Source organism: Trichoplusia ni, chromosome 14 (assembly GCF_003590095.1).
Source record: "Trichoplusia ni isolate ovarian cell line Hi5 chromosome 14, tn1, whole genome shotgun sequence".
Lineage (NCBI taxonomy): Eukaryota > Metazoa > Arthropoda > Insecta > Lepidoptera > Noctuidae > Trichoplusia > Trichoplusia ni.
Genome location: NC_039491.1, coordinates 9,696,548 through 9,723,449, shown reverse-complemented (window position 1 = coordinate 9,723,449; position 26,902 = coordinate 9,696,548). Strand labels below are relative to the sequence as shown.

General features: G+C 34.5%; 2 protein-coding genes across 6 annotated transcripts in view; both read right to left on the bottom strand.

Moving 5' to 3' along the window:
* LOC113500466 (myosin heavy chain 95F) overlaps positions 1 to 25,777 on the bottom strand; it is a 44,682-nt gene extending 18,905 nt beyond the window's left edge. Inside the window, exons 1-5 of one of the 5 annotated variants that reach the window (XR_003401206.1) lie at positions 25,441 to 25,777; positions 6,278 to 6,470; positions 4,523 to 4,596; positions 3,620 to 3,749; positions 2,252 to 2,416 (exon numbers count right to left, since the gene is read on the bottom strand). Coding sequence is in view for 4 of the 5 variants with exons in the window: in XM_026881276.1 (XP_026737077.1) it covers positions 2,252 to 2,416; positions 3,620 to 3,749; positions 4,523 to 4,596; positions 6,278 to 6,464 (556 nt within the window). In the remaining variant the exon portion in view is untranslated. The remainder of the gene's footprint in view (positions 1 to 2,251; positions 2,417 to 3,619; positions 3,750 to 4,522; positions 4,597 to 6,277; positions 6,471 to 25,440) is intronic. The other 4 variants (XM_026881276.1, XM_026881277.1, XM_026881278.1 and 1 more) reach the window with 4 other exon arrangements.
* Positions 22,247 to 22,921, bottom strand: LOC113500474 (myophilin-like). The gene has a single exon (XM_026881286.1). The coding sequence runs from the start codon at positions 22,875 to 22,877 to the stop codon at positions 22,314 to 22,316; it is 564 nt and encodes a 187-aa protein (XP_026737087.1). The 5' UTR covers positions 22,878 to 22,921; the 3' UTR covers positions 22,247 to 22,313.
* Positions 25,778 to 26,902: the final 1,125 nt, after the last annotated feature.

Genomic DNA, 26,902 nt, shown 5'->3' with positions numbered 1-26,902 from the left:
TAGTCATCCAATTTAAAAAAATGGAGTCGTTAAAAGGTCTTTCAATAGATGTTTAATCTTAATCCTAACTTATATAAATTAAGCGTGACGTTGTTTGTCCTAAACTATTTATCTATACTAATATATAAAGCTGAAGAGTTTGTTTGTTTGTTTGTTTATTATCTTCGAGGGCTTCCATTCAAAAATTCCCAACTTATATCTTCCAACCACGCGGACAAAGTCACGGGCAACAGCTAGTATTAAATATGCACACCGTGTTCAGTTTATTCCAACTTGAAAGACAGGATAGTTTAAACAAGAAAGTGAATAAATAAATTATAATTATTCTAGCTAATTAATTGAATTTGTTTTTTACTTTTTTTTTACCCCTAACCCACTCCATTCTAAAAAGGTTCATTTTAAAAGCAGGATGTAAATTGTGTTACAAATTACATTTACAGTAATAAAAACGAGTAACAGAATACGCAGCGGTATTCAATGTAGCTCATTGATCAATAAACGTCATTAACACTACAAGTACCAAGGTTATAGGAATATATCTATTTATATTTTATTTATATTATACTAGTCACAACCTTCAGTTTCATTTGCAATGTTTACATAATTGTAGATAGTTTTCAGGTAAAAAATACATGTAATAATCCAAGTTATCTAGGTAAACATATGGTAGGTATTTTTAATATGAATCAAATGATTTATCACAAGCTGTTCAGTACTAGTTCTGGATAATTCTACGTTTTTAAATTCCCATCATATTTTTTACCGTTTTTCTAAATAGAATAAAATTATTTTAGTAAAAATAATACAAAAGGTGGGTTTTCCTACAAAGTTCATGGAAATATTGTTATTTTTAGAAAACTATCTAGCCTAAACAAAATATAAACTTTAATTAAGAAAAAAAATAAACAGCTTTTTTTATATACTCGTATGACGTATCTTTGCCTTGAAGAGTTGTATCGTAATAGATATATAGTTTAAATTGGAGTAAAAACTACATCCCTTTATCACCAATGCTCTATTAAACTTGCATACAAGTTGTGTATTTACATACAGTTAACCTGAAATACTTTCGTTAGTTCCTTTTTTTATTTAGATCTTATTAAGGTTATTTAGTTGACAATAATGCTAGCGTTTCAGAATTAAAATACGTTTTAATAGTTATTTTCTAATAGAACGTGAGACGACAGTTTGATTCGCTCTCTGCGAGCAGCAATTTAATTCATTGTATCATTGAGCTTTGAACAAAGATTTTATTTTAAACATTTTAGCTTTAAAATTAAGCATGAGCATGAAGCAGTCGGATGAAAGTAGCCTGTGTTCATCCATAGTGTCAGTAAGTTAGATACCAAATTTCATCGAAATCGGTCCTGCCGTGAAGAGGTAATAAACATACTCACACTTACTTATTTATGGGATTTTATGAGATTAACCTATGCTACAAGTTGACACTATTTATTTATTTCATATAAAGAAGTTACCCAATTCCAAATAAAACGAACTATATTCATCTGTTTCATTCGATAATCATCAATTAAGTTATATTTTTATTTACATAAATCATAATGCAGGTAATCTTGCACATATTATGTATATGTGTCAATGAAACTTGGTATTTTGGTATCAAATTAAATCAAATGTATTGCAGTAATATTGCATTATTAAGCATGTTTATTTATACATGAATACGTTTCCATTAATGTATCAGCTGGCTACACGTCACATGTTTTACATCAATAATGTATAATTTATTCATTTGAGCGTTGGCGAATGAAACATGGTTTGTAATTTTGCATATTTGTGATGTCGATGTTGCTTATTGTGTAGGTTTGTTTGAGAGACCTGCAGGTTGCCTATATTGAATAGTGAAGTAAGGGATTTACTTTAAGCTTTTGTGTTAATAGAGTTGAGTTTTGTCTAACTTTTTATCCTGTTCTTGCCTTGTTATACAACCGATGTTAGCCGATGAAAACCGATCAGCGCCTAACGTCGTATTAAAAAGCACCCTTGAAAAAATTTGTTTAGTAACGTATGTAAAGTATGTTATTTTCTGTCCGTGATAAAAATGAGTCCTGCAACTTGACTAGGCAAAGGATGGTTTAATTTTAAATAGTCTTTATACTTATAAATCAATTGACTAAAAATGTGTTATATTTAATTTTTATAATAATTATTCCAACTACCCACAGAAATATACACCTCACCTCACAAAGAGGGTACATTAGAAGAGTACCATCATAAGTAATGCACTTACCATCTAGAATCTTCTGTTCGACCGGCCCGGCTGACTTCGCCCAAAGGTCACACAAGTACTTGAGGATGTATTTCGTGGACTCAGTCTTTCCCGCACCGGATTCTCCTGATACTATGATGGACTGCGACTGCTTCAAGGACTTCATGTCACGGAAGGCCTTGTCGGCTGAAAAGTACAGCTGTGATTAGATATTGTTTTGCTAATATATTTAAAGGGTTTTTTGCAGGGTTTAAGCTGATATTGTGGAAATAAGTCTAGAAGTACCATAGCTATATAGTGATAGCATGATAGCTTAATGGAAAGTGGTTAGGAAATATTGAAGCTCGCTTGGGAATGAAATAAAGTGGGAGAGAACCATATTAGTTACTGCAATAGAAGTAACTGGAAAAAAAGTTAGTTGGTAGGTAATTTCCAAACTAAACTTAACTCTTTAATATTAAGGTCCACTTCATTCATAGGCCTTGCCCAATTTCCTATCTGTGTCAATGCGAATTAGGGAATAAGACTAGGACTGCAGTTGTAATAAAGGAGAAACAATATGCTTATCGCAATGAATATAAGATTCAATTTTCTTTTCATTTTATATTTTACATTCGTCATCTTTGTGGTCTACCATCTGCAAACTATCGACTATATAAAAAAACGTCATAACCAAAAGTGGAACATCTATTGTTTGCCGAACACATTTAGCATTATTTACTATCAGACTCGTAGTCATTCGAGGAAAATTAGCAACGTAATGAAACAACGAACGATTACACTCAATACATTATTCAGGCTATAGGCAATTTGTATTAAGACGATCACGAAGGGATCATACACTGAATAATACATTAACACTTTCTAAGATGAAAGAGAATTTCTTTTGAAAGTTGCCCTTTGGTTAATAGGTAGGTAGCTCAATGCATAAGTGCAGTGATCAGGAATATATTTGCTCATCATCATTACAGTTTCGCGTCATATGATAAGGATTAATTGTTTGGTTTGTCATGCAAATGGAGTCAAGATTTTAATATAAGTTATCTACGTATACAAGGTCGTTGGGACTAATCGGCTTTGTTAAGTTTTGTCTTGGTAGTTCGAATTTGGGGTGAACAAAAGTTCATGCTAAGAAAGCAAGGAAGGGAATTGTTGAATTACTCTACCGATTTCAGGACTTTTATTAATGATTTTTTTTCGGTCATTTGTATCCAGAAGTCTTCTTTTCGGGTTTTGGAATAGGTAATTAACAGGCACGATGACGGAAGAAAGAAAAAAAGACAGGGGAAAGGAGAGAAATCAGTTCGCTTTTCTCCAGAGCTGAGGATGTCCGTGTCAATGTCTCCGGGTAAAAAAGTTCCTCGATCTAAGATACTACAAATGACCCACCAACTGCAAACACATGAGGTGGTAGTTCTCCCAAAGACTTCCCCTGATACTTCTTGATGGTGTTTGACGAGTACATGTCAGGGATATCCTCGTAAGGGTTCACAGCCAGCAGGATGTTCGCCACGTATGTCTGGAAAATAAGAAGGGTTTTATGAGTATGGATTTTTTTAAGGAGTTTGTAATGCCTTGTCGGATACCCAATGCTAGTTTCTAAATTAGAGACCAAGATACTAGTTTGTATATCTTTACTAATATTATAAATGCGAAAGTAACTCTGTCTGTCTGTCTGTCTGTTACGCTTTCACGCCTAAACCACTAAACCCATTTTTATGAAATTTGGTACAGAGATAGAGTTGACCTTGAGACAGAACGTAGGATAGTTTTTATCTCGGACTTTTGAAGAGTTCTCTTGGAAACGCGATATAGCCGACCTCGACGGGGGCGAAGCCGTGGGCGAAAAGCTAGTTCATCATAATAAGAATAAAATTAGTAAAGAGGGTGATTAATTGCATAACGTCATAATTAAAAAATACTGCTGGATATAGTGACATAGGCTGTAGCTACATTATGCATTTTTTTTGTTACTGGCTATTTGGCGAAATTTCTATTTGTTCATTGGACACATGTCCCACACCCTCCCGTTTAAAAAAAAAAATGAAATTCCAAAAGAATATCGAAGCTATGATAAACAGCATCTGCAAACAAATTCAATAACAATATTTCTCTATCAAATAAATAACCAAGTGATAAAAACACTATTAAATAATCTACAATGCTAATAAAATAAGCGATAGTAAAAGGAATTAGTCAAGGAAAACTGAATCAATACTCTATGGCGAGTGCCGACGTATTAAATATTTTCAAGGTGAAAACTTCAAGCATGACTCAGTTATCGGTACTTACGTAAATCTTATTCTTCTTGTATCGAGTTAGAATGTTGTTCAGTAGCGTTGCCTCGTTGAGGAACATCAGCTCGCCTGGAAGTAATTGGTTTAGTCAGATAAATAGATTAAGGAGATAGTCAGCGTCTTCAGCGATAAATATAGAAATATCTACATCCATATACGTTCGGATATGTACTTTTACGTAGAGCAATGTAAATTGAATTTCCTTATCTTCAGACTAAACAATTACGTGGGATTTTAAACAGCGTTGATTTTGTAAGGCCGCAGAATGGTTAAAGGAAACATTAGACGTAGATGAAATTTCTTTATGGACTATAAAGGCTGAATTATCCACTTTTCTACCTCAATTTCTCAGTAACTCTATATTATCCTGACAATTAAGATCAATTTAAGTCCTTCTAAGGGGATTTCACCTCCCAACGTGTCCATTTACACTCGAGCCATAAATAACAAATCTCGATTTATTTAGTTTTCTCGATCAAGAATCGAGAGAACCGTGGGAAACATAATTCTAAACTGGTTTCAGCTTCTGGAATCGTTTCTAGCTTCGTATCGATTTAAAAGCCTATTATAATGAGATCGATGTCTATCCTGTATCGATAATTGTGAGCGAGCGTGTATATCGATTAAGTGTGGTCACGTGCACGTTTAATACTACCCCGAGACATGCACTTGTCATGGAGTGATGTGAAACATCTTTATTTATCACGCTTATGGTGTGCATGGCTAAAACTGGTTGCATCCACATGCCTTTTGGATTAATGTTGACAAGACAGCTTGTCTGCTTCTTATAATATAAATATGACATTATCATATCTTGCACAAAAGGAGTTTAGATCCCGCGTATTGGTTCGTCCGCATTTTTTTCCCTTTTTACACTTCAATTGCAATTAAGTTCTCTGTAATACTTTTATCCATTTTCTGACCTTTAGAATCTTTGCCATTTCTGTGCTGATTATAAGTCTATGCAACTTTAATTGTGCAATATACATACGTTGCATATTTATTTTATAGCGTTGTATTAAGGTAAAGGCTAAGGTCGGCGCGCGGCGGGACTAATGGATATAAATGATATAACAATATCTTTCTATTTTTATCAGTAGTCTTTATAAAGGATATAATAAAGTAAATATTTGCTTTGCAGACTTCTAAGAAACTATTTTTCATTCAACTATTTTACAATCATCAATTAAAATGGTATTCTTGTCAGATAGGGATGCCTTACCAACAATATCTAAAAGTTAAGTGTAACTAAAGATGTTACTGTTGGTAACTGTCTAAGGGCAAGGCCCTTTTGTCTTACAAGAAGGGACGGTCATTGATCGGGGCTTGCTCAAAGCATCATTATTATTTAATCTGTGACGGCGTCTCGGGGATCATTAAGCCGAGAGTCGAGACTTTTTACAAGACCATGTTGTCTTGGATTGAAAAACTGATGATGGGTTCTGAATCTCATAACGGAGTGATTATATAGGTGATATTACTGCTCGGTACTTTTATGTATAAAAATATAAAAAATACTAATGATTCCTTTAGCATTATATTCTTGGCCATATCCAATTTGATACTTTTCTTGGTGTGCTATTTGCCTTTTTAAGTCTAACTATTTTAGAAACCAATATTATCCAAAGAAAAATATTCTATAGCATGCAATAGTATTCGTCACCGAGTAACCAAACATAAATAATAAAGAAAAGTCTTACTCGGGAATAATGAAATCAATTTAGAAACACAAGTATTCGTCATTACTCACAGTTATCCTCAACATCTTTTCCAGGATCCCCGGCTGGGAATATATCCTCGAAGCTGCAGACTCTTTTGGGGTATCGGTTGTCGATGGGGAAGACGTCGGCCTCCTCGCCCATCAGCTCGTGCAGGCGCGCGAGGATGAACCCCTCGTTGGGGTCCCGCACCCACACCAGTTGCTTATCCATCGTCATTGTTTACTGGAAACAAAAGAAAAAAATAGGTTAAATAATTTGTTAAAACATCTTGAGTGTATGACTGGAAGTCAAATCCAATTGAGATAAGACTTAGCTTGGGGTACACTAATGAAGTACTTTTTTTTTCGTCAAAGGCGGTGGAGAATCTCAATTATAATTCAGTACTTTCTATATTTTTGAAATAGTTAATTCATCTTTTAAAGTTGTGATATTTCAATACAAGCCAGTTTGCTTTAATTTTAAATGATAAAAATTCACCCGGATGAACCAGCGATGTCTGAAACTGATATAGTCGACTATTCATAAATACAACTTGTGGATAAAGTAGTTATTTAAAAGTTCTCTTTAAAGGCGGCATTTTATACTTTAACTATAATAATAACCTCTCCGTAATTGAACTATTAACTAAAGCACCGCTCGCAATATTAATAAAGCAATTACTCGACATAATTGACAGTGCATCTTGGAGCGTATCCACTTAATTCACGACACCAACCTTCTCATAACAAGTCCAACACTGACAGATGAAATCGGAAGTTTAAAACATAACATAACAACATTAATTACATAACAGAACACGATGTACGATAAAATAATTGCTTTAATTCTAACATAAACAGAGAATATGATTAACTCACTTTCGAAGTCGCAACGCGTATTGTAACACTTTCATATGTATTACGTAATTGGGTTTAAAATATAACAATAGTTAGTTGCTGTTCCGGTGGTTGGAGACCGGAAGCAAAATAATATTCCATAAACCATAATATTTTTAAGTGGATAGGTCTGTCTAGTCAAACTTGAATGACCTACGTAATACGTATACAAGTTTTTTTGATGTTTATGAAAGCAGTTCCGTGCGGTATAATAAATATCCCTTTTCATTAACATATTAAAATGTGGTAAATTAATTTTAAAAAAATTCACCATGCTATCGAATGCTATAGTTTAAACATAAAAATATATGAAAAAATATTTTAAAGAAAATCTTCAATAATTCTGCTAGTCAAATAATAGATGAAACTAGTGAATGAATAATGATGGATATGAAGGCAGAACTTCAACAACAGCGATTACAAGTAAACAATTCAATGTATCTAATTATCACTAAAAAAACTGCTGAAAATGTAACGAAGTTGATGAGGCGTGAAATAGGCTTCTTTAATCGAAGGATTATATTGGTCGAGTAGTTCTGTAGATTCATTCAATGGAAATTGATTCTACAAGACTTTTTATTACATTCACAGTATTGTTTTTCTTATGAAGAAGTTTGCGTATTGGAAAATTAAATTGAAAAACATGTGATATTTATGAATACTTTAACTGTTACTTTAACGGTTATTTGATCATATTTGATATCCAGGCTCAGTACAAACATCCGTCGATCACACAAATGCATGTCCTACAGGGGATAGAAGCAAAGACACGTCGCTACATGTGGGATTGGGATTGACGTGATGACCTAAAGTACTCGGCACTCGGTTGAACTATTCGTACAGTCATTTTTTTAGTGGGAGCTGCCCGCCACACTAGCCCGTCAAATACTGTAAACCAGCATGGAAACCTACAACGAAACCAACGAAAACTACCGAAACACCTAAGCTTGGTGTATCCCTGCTTAAACATTAACTGTCATGAACCCGCAACGAAATTGATCAGAAATAGTCAAATAGTCGTGGAGATATAGTAACACATGTAGCTGTAGGTTATGTTTTATACCGTCTCGCTTCTACAGCTCCAACAGTTTTATTGTAAGATGTGTTGGTGTACCCCAGGGATGTACACTAAGTACAGTATGGTTATACAAGCATGCCAGTAGGACACTCGTGATACTTAGAATGTCGTGATGGAGCTTATGGTATCGAAGTGTGTCGTGACTCCGTGTGGCTTTCGATTTTACTTTAACATAATGGTTAGACCATAGCATGAATAATAACGGTTTTCTTCTTCTCGTGTCGATGGATAATTATGGGTTTCGTATGTCCAGACGAAGATAATTCTTAATCGATAATCTTTAGATAGTAGTTTTAAAATAGACATAGTGCAGAATTCAAAGCGCATCAGAATACTTATTTAGGCCGTATCGTCATACTTTAACAACACAACATTAAAGTTTAATATAAATATTGCTCATTATAACAACTTCGTTTATAGCTGTTTCAATGTTATCTTACTTTATACAGTTTTTGTAGACTTCCGTACCTTCTATTATAGCGACAAAATTGAACTGCACTAGTCACAGTCGTCACCAAGAAAGCGGAAAATGAAACATCTTAGAACTTCACTGGGTCCATTTTACGGCCAAAGGTACCGACAGGCCAATGAACTGTGAAATGATTATTCTCAAAACGTCATGCTCTTATTTCTCTTGGAACCAACTTTAAACGAAAATTGAATGACTATCGACGCGTACTAAAGACTGGACGGAAATTCCCGAAATCAATTTTCGACCTTACTCTGTTTCACTTAAAGAACCATTTTCTTGTTTCATCCTGTTGAATAACTGCGCATAAGTTAAGCAACGGTGAAAATAGATAAATAGTATTCGCTTATCAGTTATTATAATAGCTACAATACACACTATCTCACTGACGTTTTGTGTCAAATTCAAGGAAAATATGAGTTTGTATTGTCATAGTATAAAAACTCTTTCAATTAGAAATATACGGTTTACCGGATTCAGCGTGCTTTGGAAGAGGTAGAATTGCAAGAACTCGTAATGTCCGTGTTGCAAACGAATTGACAAAAAATCAAACAGATATTGTTTGATTTTTTGTCAATTCGTTTGCAATTAATATGATATTGAGCAATTTGGACGTACGACTTGAATATAACTAAACTCACAAATGCAAAGTACAACATCATAATTTTAAAGATATCCATCTATTAACAGTTTACGAAGCATGCGTTTTACGCAACTCACTCAAGAGAAATGAGGAACTTAACGAGTAAACAATAGACCATGTTAGTACTTGTATATTTTTTAAAGCAAAGATGTACAACATACAACACTTCAGAGGTAACAGTGAAAAACGAAATTCGACTTTATTTCCTTGTTTTTAAAACTATGAAAATTTGTACATCGGTGATACGGTAAACTGTACACGCAAACATATTCTGTGACACGCATCTTAGCCATTTATCATTGAGTATTGAATTGTATGTAGTTCGCTAAACTGACAAGCATTTGGCGTTGGGAAACTATTTTTTGGCCTCATCTATCATACGCGTCAAATTCATGGATTTCTATTCTTTGGAATCCAACTGAGTGTCGTCCACTTATGAAATAAAAATGGTATCCTAGTCTTAGTAACTTTCATTGAAGGGCTTAGCTATGTTACGGTATATTTGACATAGAAAAGGTGAATAAAGTAGAGCTTTTTTTTTTCAAAAATCGAAAAAATAATATTAAAGACAATTGTTCAAAGTTTGAATAAAAAGTAAGTAAGGATGTTATCATATGAGTTCGTGAATATTTTATTCACTTTCTTTTTTTTATTAAAAGACTTTGTCGCTTGGCTACAGCATCGTTATATAGTAACTTCCTCATTTAATCTTAGCATTAAAGGTTCTTATCTTATAAAAATCTCGTGTAAAACAGCAAAATAATTCTAATTATCATGTTAACATGGCGATGTAATTGTAATTTCCCATACCTTCTTTAATATCACTTAGCTTGGAAGTTATGTTGGTAAAGACCAATAATTAAAGGACAATTTAGCTGGCAAGTTAAAATTAGCAAACACGCTTTTTCCTTTCAGTTGTTCCTAATCGTTTGGTGTCATCGCAATGTCTATTTCTATAGAATGTAATACCCATCATCTTAAATGAATGCAGCATTAAGTAAATACTTGATTTCTCATCCTTAAAACATATATTAGGTAGGGATATCGTTTATTCGAATGTGATACAAATGATATCAAATATGGAGAAAAGTTATACTGACCCAATTCAAGTTCATTCTCATAGCTAAGTGGGTAATGATAGAGATTTAACCTATTAAGAAGTACATAGCAAAACAGGAATATTTTGTAACTTAAACCGTGAAGACTGTTAAGTGCTGAAAAGCCCTTGACGTCAACAAGTTGTAACATTAGTAGGAAAATCTCCGTCATACATTTTTACCCAATAATATACTCATCTTGTTACTTCTTAGGAAGTGATGACTACACTGATGGTAGAAACCTGCAATGTGTCAGTAAACGTATTCAATCGACGCTAAGCTAAAGATATCTCATCATTCATAGAAGAAGTTTCTTTACTAAGGCAAAAGTGAAACTTACAGATGATTTGCTTATTAAAGGCCTCTCAAACGAGACAGAGAATAATTTAAAAACCATGGTGAAACCGTCTCAAAACGTACGAATAACCATAATGGCACTAGCGTAGATAAACGGATGGAAATTATTCAGCCCAACGAAAGGAAACGAACAAGAAAAGCGTACGAAAGCGTAATTTTGACTGTCATGGGAAAGAATTGAGGTCAACACATTACCTTGTAGCGCTGTTTGAACATTTGTGAGACCTCAAATGGATTCAGTCGAAGGGAATTTGTATTTGGACACAATATTACAAAAAAGAAAGGCATTTTCTAAAAGCATTTGTCAAATGTAGCAAAGTTTTAATATAACTAGATTATGTTTGATATTTTTTAGTGCTGAAAAAGCGTATGGCCTTTTGTTGTGAGTCAGACACTCAAACTCATGCATGCGCGCATGAGTTATTTAGGATTTCAAGCCATAAAAAGGATAATTACTAAAAATACAGACCGAAAATACAAATTATTCTAGGTCAAAAAATTAAAGCATATCTTACCTTAATTAGCATTTAAGACATAGAATTATATTAATACAATACAACACAATTCTCGCACACTCACACAAAAACAGGAAACTACTGACAAAATCAAACTAATTTAACCAATCAAAACCGTTTTGACTTCGGCAAGACGCATCCTTAATCTTATCGTGTTGATATCCAAACAATATCTTTAGGTGCGTTTTGTTGTATTCCTGACAATCAATTCAATGATCACTGTATTATAATCGGCGGCGAGATTTAAAAAGTGAAAACAATAAAAGTATATTGGTTACAATCTTGATAATAAACGTTAGAGATTTCTTTCATTCGCTTATCCTTCTTCGAAAGATGGCCGTGGTTGTGAAGGTCACTGTTAATATTATAATGAGTCAGCTTAAGTTGTTACATCTGTTATAACAGTTATGAATCATACGGTCGAAGTTAATGTCAGCACTGAACTAGAGACATCTTTAGTATGGGATCAATTAATGTATGTAAATGTTAGAGGTATGACGTTGCTTGCAAAACCACAATCATCACTTGCAAAGTTGTAAAGGAACTATTTGGATAAGAAGTTGGTATCCAGTGTTATAGACGAAAAATGTGGAGATAGGACATAAAAAGAATATTGTCAAATTAAAAAGTAACCCTATCTGAAATACATACCAGTGTATAGGTATATTAGTCAGCTCTACTTTCTAACCATTTTATTGGTAGCGCGTTGGCGCCATATGATTTCTTCATTAGTCTAATTTTATCATCGTCATTAGCATACGAAACACTTTATTTTTTTTGTCAAGGTCGTCATTCTGTAAATTCTAATTTCGTAAATGTCCTTAAACTTAGGAATTATGAATTAGGACCGTAATGTTTAAAATTAGCTCTATTCCAAAGTCGTTAAGACTTAATTTAAATTTGCCACTATCAGATTGCGCTTGTAATGCTTTTTCTTTACAGGTTCACAGGCATAAAGTTCGCACATTTCATTGGACAATACAGTTACATTGTATACTCGATTGTCAATTTGGCATTGTACAAAATAATGTCCGAAATCTCCCGCGCCGGTGGTGTAGTATGTACAAGACGCATGTCATGTGAACCGAACATTGTTCTCCAACAATGACCCGAATGCGTTCTTCGCAATTGCATGTTCACATGAACCAGTACTTATCTGAGTTAGCCTTGATACTTTAAACCTATAATTGAAACTGAGGGAACTCGTAATAAGTGGTAATTGTTATGTTATTATGCGTAGGGAGTCTAAGAAGCGATGCTATCGGACTTGGATATTCATTGTTCTTTATTAGCCTCTAGGACTGTAGACCGTTATCAGTGTCAAATTATATTTATCAGTCATTGACCAAGATAACAAAAACTTTGTGAATTTATTAGTCTAAATTCGTTTTATCGCACCTATTATTTTATACACCAATTTAAAGAATAACTTTAACGGCGATGTATTTGCAAAAAGTGCTAATCATGACCGTAATCCACTACTATGTTGGGTCGGAAACCTTATTAAGACATCGTACTACAAAAAACCAACATCAATCATGCCAATGACCTTTAACATTTGGACCATTTGCACTACAATGGTCCAAGAACCAACCTTGAAAGACCCTCGAGAAACCCTTGCTTTTAGCGGCATTGCGATACCCTTTTGGGAATAGAGCTCACAATGCCTTGAACTTTCAAGTTCGCAGGTCTGACATTTCTGGTTATTAGTGACCCCGCAACCTCAGTGTGCCATTTTTAGAAAATTGATCCGCAAGACCGCACCTTCTACTTTCCTATGTCAACTGCTTTTAATGATGTCCAACAGACAGTTATTTTGAGCGACTACTAAAAGATTAAGGGAGGGGTCTGTTTCATGTCTCCCTTTATATTCTATAAATACTTTGGACGTAAACGGTCAGTTTGAAGTCTGGGAAGAGTGAAGAATATACAGTTTCATTGTTTACAAACTTCAAGTTACTTGTTTCAAAGCTAATAAGAATTCAATAGAACATGTTGTGTATTTATTATGATCAGGAACGTCTATATTAGGCAGTGACCAAACGGCGTGGGTACTGGAACTATCTAATTCAATAGAATTCGATCCTTCGAAGTGAGTTGAACAGTGGAATGTTTCGCACGCCTGGCTTTTCGTAACCACAATCGTGTTCGGAACAAAGCGAGTTGATAATGCGGCCTGCAAACAGAAATAAGCAAACAAACATAATGCATATAACAGCGATAGGTTTGGAAACAATTTAGCAAAACCAGCGCGAAATCTTCCAAACTCGTTTTGATTGATAAAGTATTCCCAGACAGTCTGATGAAAAGTGAAGAATAGAATAAGCATCGGTATTGTGTGTTAATGCAATTCCAAAAGAAATATCTACTCAAATGGTTTTGCCACAGAAACAGCTCAACACTTTTTTGCCGTTCGTTTTAAATTAAATGCGTTTTAACAAAAACTTATAAGCTTTAACAGACATTCATTATCCAATATACTATACATCTGTTTTCGAGGCATGCCATTAAAAACAGTTAAAGTAAATAATGATGACGCAAATAAATAAAAGGCAGCATAATACGGTGCCTTAATAATAGAAACAACTGTTTTTTGAGTAAATATGTTCGATCGAAGAACCGATTTGTACACTAATGCGGGCCTAACGAAGAGGACTGAAAAATCCAAATAAAAAAAGTTTGGTCTTCAGACTAAACAATGATGCGATGACAAAGCCATAACATGAACTAGCGGTACTCGAAATTACAGAGAACCAAGCATCAAGAAACAAACGATTACAGTCATGACAAATGTAAGTGTTTGATAACATCAATCACAGCTACAGTGCTAATTTGAGAAATACACAATCTTTGTTTTATAAACTTCGTGTTGCACATCATAGCGCGGAAAGGAAATAGTGGTAAAGACGACCGACTGGAAATACAACCAGTTTTAATGCAACACCTATGCTCATTAAATGAGAGTAGTGGCTAGTAAGTAATGAGCTAGTTTAATAGATCTAAAGCTTCCGACTATCTAAGAAAATTGTTTCTCAAATTGCAGTCTCGAACGCAAGACTTCCTTTACTTTTGCCGCAGTATCTATTTTTGTATCCCTTCCACAGCTTATAAGAGTGGAACTTCTTTTGTTGTGTGTCACTAACTTATACGGTGACTCAGTGCGATGCAGACTTAAATTGGCATTAGCTGACCTCCGGGGTCGTACTGCGATTTGTCCGTTACTTATCTTGACGAAAATTGATCAGAATTACTTCTTGTAAATTGCTGGACAAGGATGTTTTAGAGATTTCAGATTTTTTCCTTTTCAAGCATTTGGTTACTGAACCGCATTCGGATGTAAGAAGGAGATATTTAGGTTAAAAGTTTATTGTCCATAACGATTTAATATCACGTTATGAATAAGTAACAAATTTCAGATGGATATTCAAGTAAATATTTCACAAACTAGATTTCACTGGATAAGTCAAGGTCAACACACAAATCTTCAAATTAACTTAACATTAAAGCAAAAAGTCTTAAGCAATACAAAATGAAAACTTCAATTAGTTAGCGGTTTATCTTATCTTTGTCAAGGCTCAGAAACAATGAAATTCTGAAATATGCGAATTCTGTATGAATCACTCGAGACAGAGATTAAAGTGAAATATTGTTTCCTATTATAAGAATAAGTAGAACAATTAGTTACGTAATATTTAACGAACAAGGAAATACTGACCAACTTTCGACGTATTACGAAAATGTAGTGGAACAACGAAAATCATGTTTGTCAGAGATAAAATCAAGCATGCGTGGTTGACTGCGATTGTGATTAGTTCGTAAAGTTGTATTATGTAGGTGTCAGCATCCATATATACATATAATCAAGCACCTGACATAAAACGTGCCAAGCGAACCGGACTTCGTATGACACCTACAGAGAATAAACCTAATGCTGATAAATAATCGAGTACACTGTAATTAACAATGAACACAAAATAATCTTTCTGAGCAGGAAGCCTGAGATGATAAGGATTCACGACTTGATATTATTTTACGTAATGAAACGTCACAATGTAAAGTTTACAGTCTGATTAAGTTCAGATACAAAGGTGTCTCGTCTGAAGCTGTTGACGTAACCGAGGCGATGTATGAGAACAATTGGGCAGCAATTTGTTTCAGTGATTTATCGACAACGAATTCTAACCAGGTAATTTGGGAAAAAGCAATTGACACGCGAGCCGTAGCTTTTATTATTTCTTATTACATAACAAAATAAACTTCCCATCACGCAATTTTATACATCGAATAACGTAACGAGTTTATTAGAAATAATAAACAACGTGCAGACATTAGTCACAGTGTTTCCTCAATGCCAAGGTTGGACCAACGGATCGCCGACAGTTTTGGTAACATCCAAAGAAACAGGTTTACGGATAAGTCGGTCACTTAGGCGGTGCGGACCTACAACCGGTGAATGTAACGTTCGGAGACTTAACATTTATTGCAACGGCTCCGACGGTTACTCAAAACTGTTAAACTTAGCATCGGAGATTGAAACTGCAGTTTAAACGGTGCCTTCGATCGCAGGTCTGAAGCCCGCGCAGCTGTTAACCCAGACACTTAAGCCAATTGAAATGTAAATGATTCACGTGTGGGGAATACTAAAAACGGATATTCGAATCTATGGCGAAAGTCAAACTAATCGAGCAGAATGTAATTTACCTAGAGTAAAGTAAGTTATAAATATGAAAGTAGCTTAATAGATCAAATTGTGCTGAGTAGAAGTTAAGTGATGTCGTTCATACACATCAGACCACTTTTAAACCCATTTCAAAGAAGTCCATGAGATGGGTACTCTTTTAAAACAATAAACTCCGGAGGATTCCGTAACATTCAAATCACAGGCACCAAGACTCTAGAAGGCACTACGATGTAGATGAGAAAAAAAAACGATATTAGAGTTAGGAATTGAATGCGAAGTAGAACTTAAAGTGTCATAATAAACAGGTTCGCATCGTACAAAACAGGGGGGACACAAATAAAAATGAAATGCATAATTACAACAGGCCGGTAGTATTCGAGATACGTGGACTGATACATAAACAAACCAGTCTGTCGGCACGGAACGGATTTAGTATTTCCGTTTGCAATTTTTAATGCGTACTTATTCCTGTTATGAAGTATATGTTTATGTAACATGCATGTAATATGGTCTGATTGCGAACGAGATAAAGAACTTTTAAGATATGCGTCGAAAAGAAAATTTCCAGCAAAAATGAATTTCAATATAGGCATATTCTAAATCAGGTATGTTCATACTCAAATTATGTCTAATAACTTTACAAGCGACTTAAAATCTTGTCTCTACCGATGACATCATATTGTTCTTCAACTAAACAAACAAACTCAGTTATGGTAATAACCGACTCTCGTCATAGGACAAGAAATAACAGCAACACAGCTTATACCTTTATTTCAAGCCTCCCATACGAGATAAGATCTCTAATATCTAAGTTATTTACAACGATAGCTATTTCTTCAGCGAGATAATTACTCACCATTAGTCATTCGAAGGCTTAAAATGTTCACTTTTAAAATACTCTTTCTTATCAGTAAATGTACAGTTGGTTATTGTACTACTAATGATGCGGGCTGCATGGAGACGGTTGCCTTTTCACTAATACGAATGCACGGATAGCTGAGTGGTTGAGGTCACCACACCAAACCTACTGTGCGTGTCGTGGGTTCGATCCCCGCCAAGCACAAGCATTTGTATCCTCCACGAATGCTTGTCTGAGTCTGGGTGTCTTTTTGTGCGTGATTTGTGTGCTTGTGAAACCCCTCGCGTAATATACCATAATTCAGAATCAACTAACTGGAATAACAAGTCGTAAATCAACGCTATCTTTAAATTAATACCAAAATACCGCTACAGCAAGTCATGTAGAAAAATTGAAGTTTAGAATGCATTTCGATGGGTATACATAAGACGCAATTTGTTAGCAAAATTCACCGTTACGTAAAGCCACAGGCAGCTCTTACAGTTCAGATTCAATATTGAAATAATGACATGCATATTGCACATGATGATAGAATACTTCCATCTGATAGTAACAGTACATTAGAATTATGGAATAAGTAAGGTTTTCAATATTCTCACAATCTTTTTATTCCACATTTGCATCTGAAGACTAATAAATTATCTCGTTTCTTGTTTTCACACAGTCAATCTTTCATTAGCATCATTAAAAATTAGAAAGGCTTGTTTTAAGTTTATTACACAATCTGTCAGGGTTTATTTAATTATTAATATTTATAATTAGAGCATTATGATCCAAGATGCATATAATTATGATTTGAGCGCATCAGATGGGCAAGACACGTCAGTTATAGCAATTAATAACCTTAATATCAAAGGCAATTGCCAATTACAAATGTCACCACCAATGAGGTCAAGCTGTATCAATACAGCGCAGGTTAACGAATAAATCAGCTTGGGGCGAGCACAGGGCCATATCAATTGATACCCGACTCCCCTAGCTAAAGTGACGTGGACGACTGACGGAAAACTCAATGGCGCAGTTGAAAATATGAGAGGGGGAATTTTCTGGATTATATTAAGCATTACACTGATGAATAAACCACTTAAACTGATTTTATTTGCTAAAACCGCATAGAAACATTAAACATAAACTCAAAGTAAAAAAAGAGAAACTTAAAACAAAGTTCCGCTTAACTTTAGGATTTCCGTTTTCCTGAGAGCGGTAAACCAGATAACTTATCAAAAATCAGTCACAGTAATGAACACGCATGCATAAAAAATCACGTAGTAGACGTAAGCAAAAAGCTGTTATAATTTGATAAATATCATAACAAAGGAAACTAGGTGAGCGACTCGTAACATGTTGAGGTATCATGAGACGTATAAAAGTTATACGCGTGTAATGGAAGTAGTACAACACTGCAATTGTCGGTGACGTAACAAAATTAATTACTCGGATCACGCCAAATCTCAGCTGTTCTGCACGCTACGGTGATTTTAAAAATAGGAAACTGTAACGTTGCTCTACAAGAAATTCTTTGCCGCTAAGATTTATGAAATACCATCTAACAAAAACAAAAAACGAGATAAATTGAACAATTTTCTTCGCTAAACATGGACCACTTTCTAGATATTGACTGGAGATTTCGATTAGTGCAGCACGCAAATACAGTTTTGAGACGCTTCCCCTCTATCAATGTAATGTGGGCCGTAATTAGTTGCAACAGTTTGCCTTCTCGATCGTAAAACGGATATCATCCCGTTAGTGCGAGATAATCTGGTTGACCGGCCCGATACGGTAACGGTAAAAGAGCCTTCGGACAAGAAGGCGAGCTGAATCGGTGTAGCGTAACGTACAGAAGCCTTGCAAGAACGATCGATATCGTATTACGTGGGAATGCTGAACTGTTTGGAGATGTTGCAACAACCAGAAAATATGCAACCTGATAATAATACAAGCGAATTAGAAACACTTTCTAAAAAATCAAGATCATCGCTAACAGAGTTTTTAACGACAATGTTGCTAAATCATTGTTCCGAAGTGCCAATAGCATCGAATGGAGATTTTATGATGTGTTTTGAAAGGCTTTCTCCACCGATAAGTATCGTAGAATCATATTCATGTTTAGAAAGGAAAGGAATGAGTAAACAGTTTCTTTTAATACTCTACCTATCTTAATTTACTTTTAAAATGATGAACATTGTTAGTAGAAGCATAATTGTGTGGGTGACGTGAATGACAATTACTGTGCTATGTTAGGTACATATTTCAACCGTGAGCTGGAAAAAAATGTACAACTTATCTTGTCAAAGGAGTTCTTTGTTTCGTTAGAATGTTTTCGTCATGAATATTCTTTCTAAAGGTTAACAAATAGTCTCATTCACTGTTTTATCAAGAATTTAAGTTGAATTGAGGATACAAATGTACTTTAACACTGTTCAAACAATAATTTCCCTTGTTTTAAAATATTCATTAGCCATTGTTGGTGCAAAACAATGCGCACGTGCGTGATGTCCTCTCTCTTTTACACTTTTGGGAATAGATTGGTGGTCCTAGTCATATATCCGTATTTCCGTTTTTACCGGCGCGTGACCGGTCCTTCCGTTGTGGGGTGCTGACACGACCGTGACGGGCGTCATCGCCTCGCTAATGGCTGTGACGTCGACATTCATAACTAACGATGTTAATAACGTTGCAAAATTAACCACAATGCTCATTAACTTAATAGAGCTTTATTACGTATCCAGTTTTTAAATGTAACTGTCCACAATTGCGCCATACAAATCTTTCACTTAGGCGCTAACGATCTCTAGTTTATAGAATGTATTTTAGAATTAACGACTAATCTATAGACACATGTCACTTTCTAACGGAGAAATCCATTCAAGAAATGTTCAGGAGAAGTTGAGCTTGCACCCCACCAGTCACTACATCAAGCAAACATTTTCTAACTTTCGAGATTTAGAATGGTCTATTCCACACAAAAAGAATTTTCCAATTTGAACCAGTAGTTCCTGAGATTAGCGCGTTCAAACAAACAAAACAAACAAACTCTTCAGCTTTATATATTAGTATAGATTAAATAAAACTCCTACAACGAAAACACGAAAGCGAACAAATTAGTTCAAAGAACCGAAAACGAATATGAGTTAGATTATCTTTAGTTATTATATAATTATTTAATGCTTGCTTTACATTACGCTGTATCGAACATACCGGCATTTCCGTTCGCATGAATAAAAGCAATAAGCATTAAGTAATTAGAAATCATCGATTAAATAGCATGCTTTATCTCGACCACGTCCTTGGTAACGCTCGAGCACAATTTTGGAAAGCCAAGGATCTGTGATTACAAACAGCAACTGGAAATAGTCACTACTAAAAGTTCTGCGGTCGAAAATAGAGGTAGGGTACGAAAAGAGGCTATTGAAATTGCAAAAATGTCTTTTTCTTCGGATTTCTCTGATTCGATCCTAGCTGTTCCATCAGCTACATTTATTTCAAGTAAATTATATATTAGTCATAATATATGTACGTTTCAACAGCTCGTAGTGTTTGTATTGTTTCATGGAGCCTGTGCAGAACGTCATTCGATTACGCAATCTGCACTCAATAGCTGGTTATTTCTAAAACAGTTTTCATGTTTGAGGTACTGTTGCGGTTCGTGATTTACTAAGCAACCGTTCGTTGCTAAAGTTAGATCAATATTAAATGACGTCATCAAATAACGGTACAATAGGGGAGAGGGTCTCCCTCGGCATTTCGTTTAAAGGTGATACCATTTTGTTCATTTGTTATCTTCAACTATATTTAGGATATTTGGAAATATGATAAGATTTAGGCAAGATATGGTATGTTCTATTTTAAAAACAGTGTTTATTTTATAGCTCGCAACGCAATAATCTTAACTGTCATAATTATAATTATCTATAAAATTGAAATAATGACGATTAAAAAATATTTTCTCTTATTTTACGCTTCTAATCCTCTTTCACTTCATAGTGAATCATTTCAATACCTACCTCGTAACTCGTAATTTCAGTTATAATGCAGAGCTGTAATTGATTTTCCGACAGGGTTACTTACAAGTTCACATTTTTGGAATAATAATATATTTCAATAAATATCTTTGCAATGGAAGCACTATACTTGACATTGTCTAGCCTGTCTTTAATCTTTCAAGCAGTCAACGCAATTTAAATTAGTCTTTGTCTCCGCAGCACATTATATTTCAAGGATTCATATCTAGTTCTAGCTAAGCTGATTAGCCAGTCCTGCATTCATTGTTTAATTGCCTTGGGAATTCGAAACATTACGGTACCAAGAAACTCTCAATAGCAGATTAAATTAAATTTCTTTATCACTATTAATAAGAACCGGTTCTGTTAATATTTATCAAAAATTTTATACTAATTCCAATGATTACCTACTTGATAAATTGCATTATCTTGGTAATCTAATGAAATCACAAGCAATTAGGAGTAATAAAGTCTTATTGAAGGTTTTGCGAAATGTCGTAATGGCCAGATGAGGCATGAATTATAACATAAGGAAGAAAGGGTGAAGAAAAGGAGTAAGATATAATTAAAGCGCCGATTAATGGAAATAAAAAGCAAGACATAGAAAAGTTAAGATGGATATCAAGATAGATGATGAAATAGGAGTGAATGATAGCCTGAATAACAAGGTAGAATGGATGAGAATGTTAAACAAGGAAACCTAAAAGAAGAGCAAAAAGAAAGAAGACTGTTGAAACGGATGAAGATTTTGAAAGAGTTATGTGGTCTTATTTATATTTAAAAGGAATAAAGTAACAGGAACTCCGCTTAGTTGCAGTCTAGACAATTCCAACCCATTAAACTTAGTCTAATCTGAAAAGTCACGTTTAACTTCGGCTATGTCGATTGTAGGTGCATAGTATAATCATTATAGGTGCAAATTTAAGCTGCAATAAATACTTTAGGTAATTTAGAAATCATATAATAGCATTAAGTTTTAGATAGTCGGATATCAGCTGATACTTAAATCGATTTTATTGATGCGTGTTAAAAATATATTAGGTATGGGTGGAGTACTTTTTTTTTTAATAAAAAGTTATTGGTAGTGAATGCTGACATAGGTATTTTTCCAGAGAAGAGTAAAAAAAGACCTATAAGTGAACCAACAACCAAACTTGCTTAAGAAATTGTAATTAGATCAGATTGACCAAAACGAGACGTTGAACTCCTTTGAAACGTTTAGTAATTGGCCTTGCGGTTAAGAAATTATGTGATAAAATTTGTAGCATTTGTAGGTTATGGACGCTTAGTAACAAATACTAACATAAAACTCCACAATGCGTAATGCACTAAGACAGGCGTTATCTAATCTCATAAATATTACGCTGCCAATACAGTTTGTAGCAACCACACCTTGATTTACAAATTAAATAAAAGACAAACATTACGAAATACAAATTATTTTATTTAAAACGGTTTTAAAAGTATAAATTAGGTACATATAGTATATTTTACATTTGGCGTTTGTTGCCAAACGAGATACCAGACTGCTGGCCCTTGTTGGTGCCGTACTGTAGAGAGATAACATTTTGTCCAGCCTTCAATTGCTCCTCAGTGAACTCACGGACGTTTTTGTCAGCCTCCTTAGGCCCAATCGACGGCTTACCGAAGTTACCGGCTTTCCTTCCCAAGGACTGCAGGCACACAACGACGGAGTACAAGTTCTGCTTCTCCCACAGATCAATGGTCTGGAAAGTTTCCTGAGCGGGCACGCCCAGCTTCTTCACGGCTTCCAAGAAAGCGTTGATGTTCTCCATGCACTTGAACGCCATGGTCGACTGATTGACCTTCTTCACGGAGCCTTCTTGGAGAGCGTTGACCAGCTTGCAGAGCAGGGTACCGTCCTTTAAGACTTCGTACAGGTTGTCGGCATCGCCAGCTGTGTTGGCGGGTTCGCCAGTAATTACTTTGATCCATTCGAGAGTCTCATGTGCGATATCATTGTTGTATTTGCTGTGGATCCTGGCCTGCGCCTCGGCGTTGATGCCAGCTTTTCCCGCGCGGTAGTCGCCCATGTTGGATGTTCACAGTTGTACTGACACGTAGCTACTAAACTCCTTATGATAAGCATCCTTACAATCAGGTGGACGACATTGTTGATAGTGATTATCGCTGGTTCTACGAACGTGTATTGGTGTTTATCACCGGCGCTATTATCTTTTTGTTATAAACGATATATAATTATGAGTGTGTGTACTTGCACGCATTACATACCTAAAAGTTTAGGAATGTTAGGAACACTTAATACCGTCTGCATCGATAAATATTTTTTAATCAATTTAGGCATTTTCCGCTAGATTAGGTGGTAAAAAACCTTACCATGGGCAAACACGAATAGAATACAAGTGTCGTAGGTATAGTTAAAACCGTATAATTCTAGTCAATGAGACAATATCATATATACGTGTTACGTGTGTTATATTAAATTAACGGCAGGTACGCAGTAGTTCTATCGTTACTTTCTGTATGTACACATGTGCATGAAAATAAATATTAGGATTTGTCAATGCTCAAGAAATTCGTTTATAACCTGTACAGAATATATGTTTCGACGTTTCTAGAATATTAGTCATTGGTCATTTTTATCATGTTGATAACTCATACTGTGTCGCCTTTGATTAGAGATTGAGAGATACTCCTGTGATAGCAAAACAATACATTTATATTGTTCCCCTTATAACTGTTTCTGAATGGATTTGTCTTCTGTTGTTTGCTTAATTATTTGGGAATACTTTTGCCTCAAAGTGCTACAATGCTACATGTTTTGCCGAAAACAAGATTAAACGAAATTTTCATCTTGGGATGCTTTTAAAAACCTATTAAATTATGCCAGGAATAGATTGATAACTAGAATAACGTTTTGTTCCATTCTCAAGTTTAAGAAGTATCAAAACGTTTTAACGTCTTTTAAGAACATCACTTGTATGTGTCAAATAATTGAGTCACTTTTACTGAAACAGTTCCTTTCAGTTCTGTATGATGGATCAGTAGATTAGGAAGTGCATTGCGAAAAACAGCCTTGTTTTGGGGCCCAAACCCCGAAATGTGCCAATTTTTATTGTGTTATACTGTCGGCCGAAAAACAATGGGTCGCGCGGTTCATTGTTCTGTTCAAAGGCAGCTATCAACACCAAAATGATAATATCATTGATGTAATCTCGCAAATATATTTACACTGATAAAGACGAGACTGTTTCCTTTTAGTATCACCGTAAGTAATGAAGATATTTCTGTATTTTCTTCAAAATAATTGACATTGTTTAGTTGAATATTCAACCCTTATTTTTTTTAGACTATTTTATTTTTTTAAATTTTGTTCAGGAGAGTTAGGTGTGGATGTTTTTTTTTTATATTCAGTAGGATAACAAACCCTTTTAGTAGAAATTCAAATTCATATTAATTTCATATTATTCATGCATTACAATGCAAGCTTTTCATTTAATTTTTATTTTGGACATTGCCAAACATACCTAGTTTTCGTAAAATCAGCTAAATGACCTTTTGTCACGATGGCAAAGATGAAAGAAATGGGTTAATACTGTAATGAGGAATTGGAGAATTTATGTAAGAAATACACATAGTAACAGCCCGTACCTACTAGGTGCAAAGGCTGTTCAGGGAAAAAAGTATATGCACCAAAAACTATAACCTGTATAATAATATGCTGAGTATGAATGACCAATATAAACAGAAGCAATTTAAGCAAAAGTACTTATAAAGTTGACTAGACTACAACTGTTTATTTTGTATTTCATAATAAATACTACTTTAAGTAATGTTAAAAGTTATTATCCTGTTTGACAGACTTTGTCCTGCATGATATTTAAATTGATTAGGATTTTTTGTGTGAGTATACATCATCATGGTCCCCCCTAAATGCAAACAAAAAAAAAACATTAAAATTTTTCCAGCCGTTTATGAGGGGTTCAGGCTATTATTATTATATTCATATCAGATCACTAAAAAAAATCGTTAAAACTAGTTCCAAATGACTTGTTAAGGTGTATAAAATAGATTAATGAAAGATAAAAGTACAACTAGTAGATAAACATTGTTAAATCATTAGTCATTTACTTTATAATTATGTTAAAATCATTTACCATGAAGTTAAAGTTTTATCATTTGTTTTTGTATGATTTGTAATGGGAGAATATCGATAATAAAGTAATTATATGAAAGTAAATGTGTTTTTGCATCCCCCTCCAATTTATTGTTTCATTTAAAAACTTATTAATATAGTTCAAAAAGTTTATGGCTTTAGGAAAAAGTTATCTTTATCTATATTTTCTACGTTGTCATTTCTCAAAAGTACGTAGGTACTCTAAATAATGTCTATGAATTAATGTAAAACTTAACTTTTCAAAATATTTCAGGTTTAAATCTTCCTTGTTTTATAGTATTATTTACTTATACCCACGTACATTCTAACAAGATTCTCTTAAGATTCCTGACTGAACACCACGAAAATATAGCCAACCTATAAATATTTGATAAGATTACATCGAAATCAAACAATACATCGGTCAGGCACAAGTTACGTATGAAAAACTGAAAACAAAAACTGTTTATGAAACTTACCAAAACTTTGCGAAGATATAATTACAACACTGCACTCTTGAAATAATTAATAAATAATATCCATTGTATATTTCACAAGTCACTCCACAATCACAAGCCGAACATATATTTTAATAAAACTAGCCGCGTCACAAGAATTTGTTAACAGCGCGAGACTGCGAAACAAAAAGTTACCTACGCTACCTTTTCCGTTCGGAAACCACTCTCCGGCGGTCCCCTCCACGTGACGAGTGACGTTACGGTTCACGCTGATTGGTTCACAACTTTGTGGTAGGGATTAGGGACTAGCAACACGTACAAAGGAGTCGATAGTTGCTATCGGTAAAATACAACTAAACAATGATAAAAAATTGCATGTAATACTGATTGGAATGTCTAGGCTTACAGTGATTTGATTTTTTAATGTGCTTCTTATCATATTCTAATACATTGGATTGGTAGGGGTCAACTACTTTCAATTTTCCGTTCCTAGATATTGTTACTTGTACGATTCATTGTGGAACATATTCCTATTTAACAATTGGGATTTTCATTAGTATATTATTGAATAATATTTAGTCACACATTTGAATTACATATTTAGTATAAACAGAAACTTATTTAAACATAATAATTTAATGGTTGCTTTTGCATTTTGCTTTGACTATCGATATCAATGATGAGTACGGCTCAATACTATTTTTTGACATTGACATTAGACATAGACATTGTCATTTCGTTTGAAGCGTGGAGCTTCGTCCAGAAACGGTACAACCTAGAAAATAAAATATTTACAGTGAATTAGGAAAATAGTGAAAAAAGAAGATTATTGTTTAGTGATTAATAGAAATAGCTGCAGTTCTGAATAAATTGAAACCAACTCAAAACATGATTACAATTTGGCTGGTAATAATAAGTTAGATAATATTGATTTCAACTTATTTGTAAACACATGAACCTGAACATTTTTACATGAGTTTTATCAATCATACAGTATCGATGTATTAGTAAAACTCGCTATGTAGTTTATGTTTTTAGATTTAAACTTGAATTGGAAGTGATTAGAAAATACATAGTACGATTTAAGGAGGCTTTAATGAAATATAATAAAGCTCAGTAATTATTATGCGAAATAAAATATTTTTTTTTAATAAATATTACCATCATCATCGGCCTAGCCTTTTCCCAACTATGTTGGGGTCGGCTACCAGTCCAAGCGGTTTCAGCTGAGTACCAGTGTTTTACAAGGAACGACTGGCTATCTGACCTCCTCAACCCAGTTACCTGGGCAACACGACACCCCTTGGTTAGACAGGCTGTCAGACTTTTCAAGCTTCTGACTACCTGTAACGACTGTCAAAGATGTAGGAATAACAGCCGGGACCCACAATTTAACGTGCCTTCCGAAACACGGAGGAACCCGCTATGACAAAGATGGTCACCTATCTACGGACCAACCGCGTCAAGCATAACTTAACCTGTG

Coding starts and splice junctions, on each gene's coding strand:
- LOC113500474 (XM_026881286.1), bottom strand. CDS start 22,877: ATGGGCGACTACCGCGCGGGAAAAGCTGGCATCAACGCCGAGGCGCAG.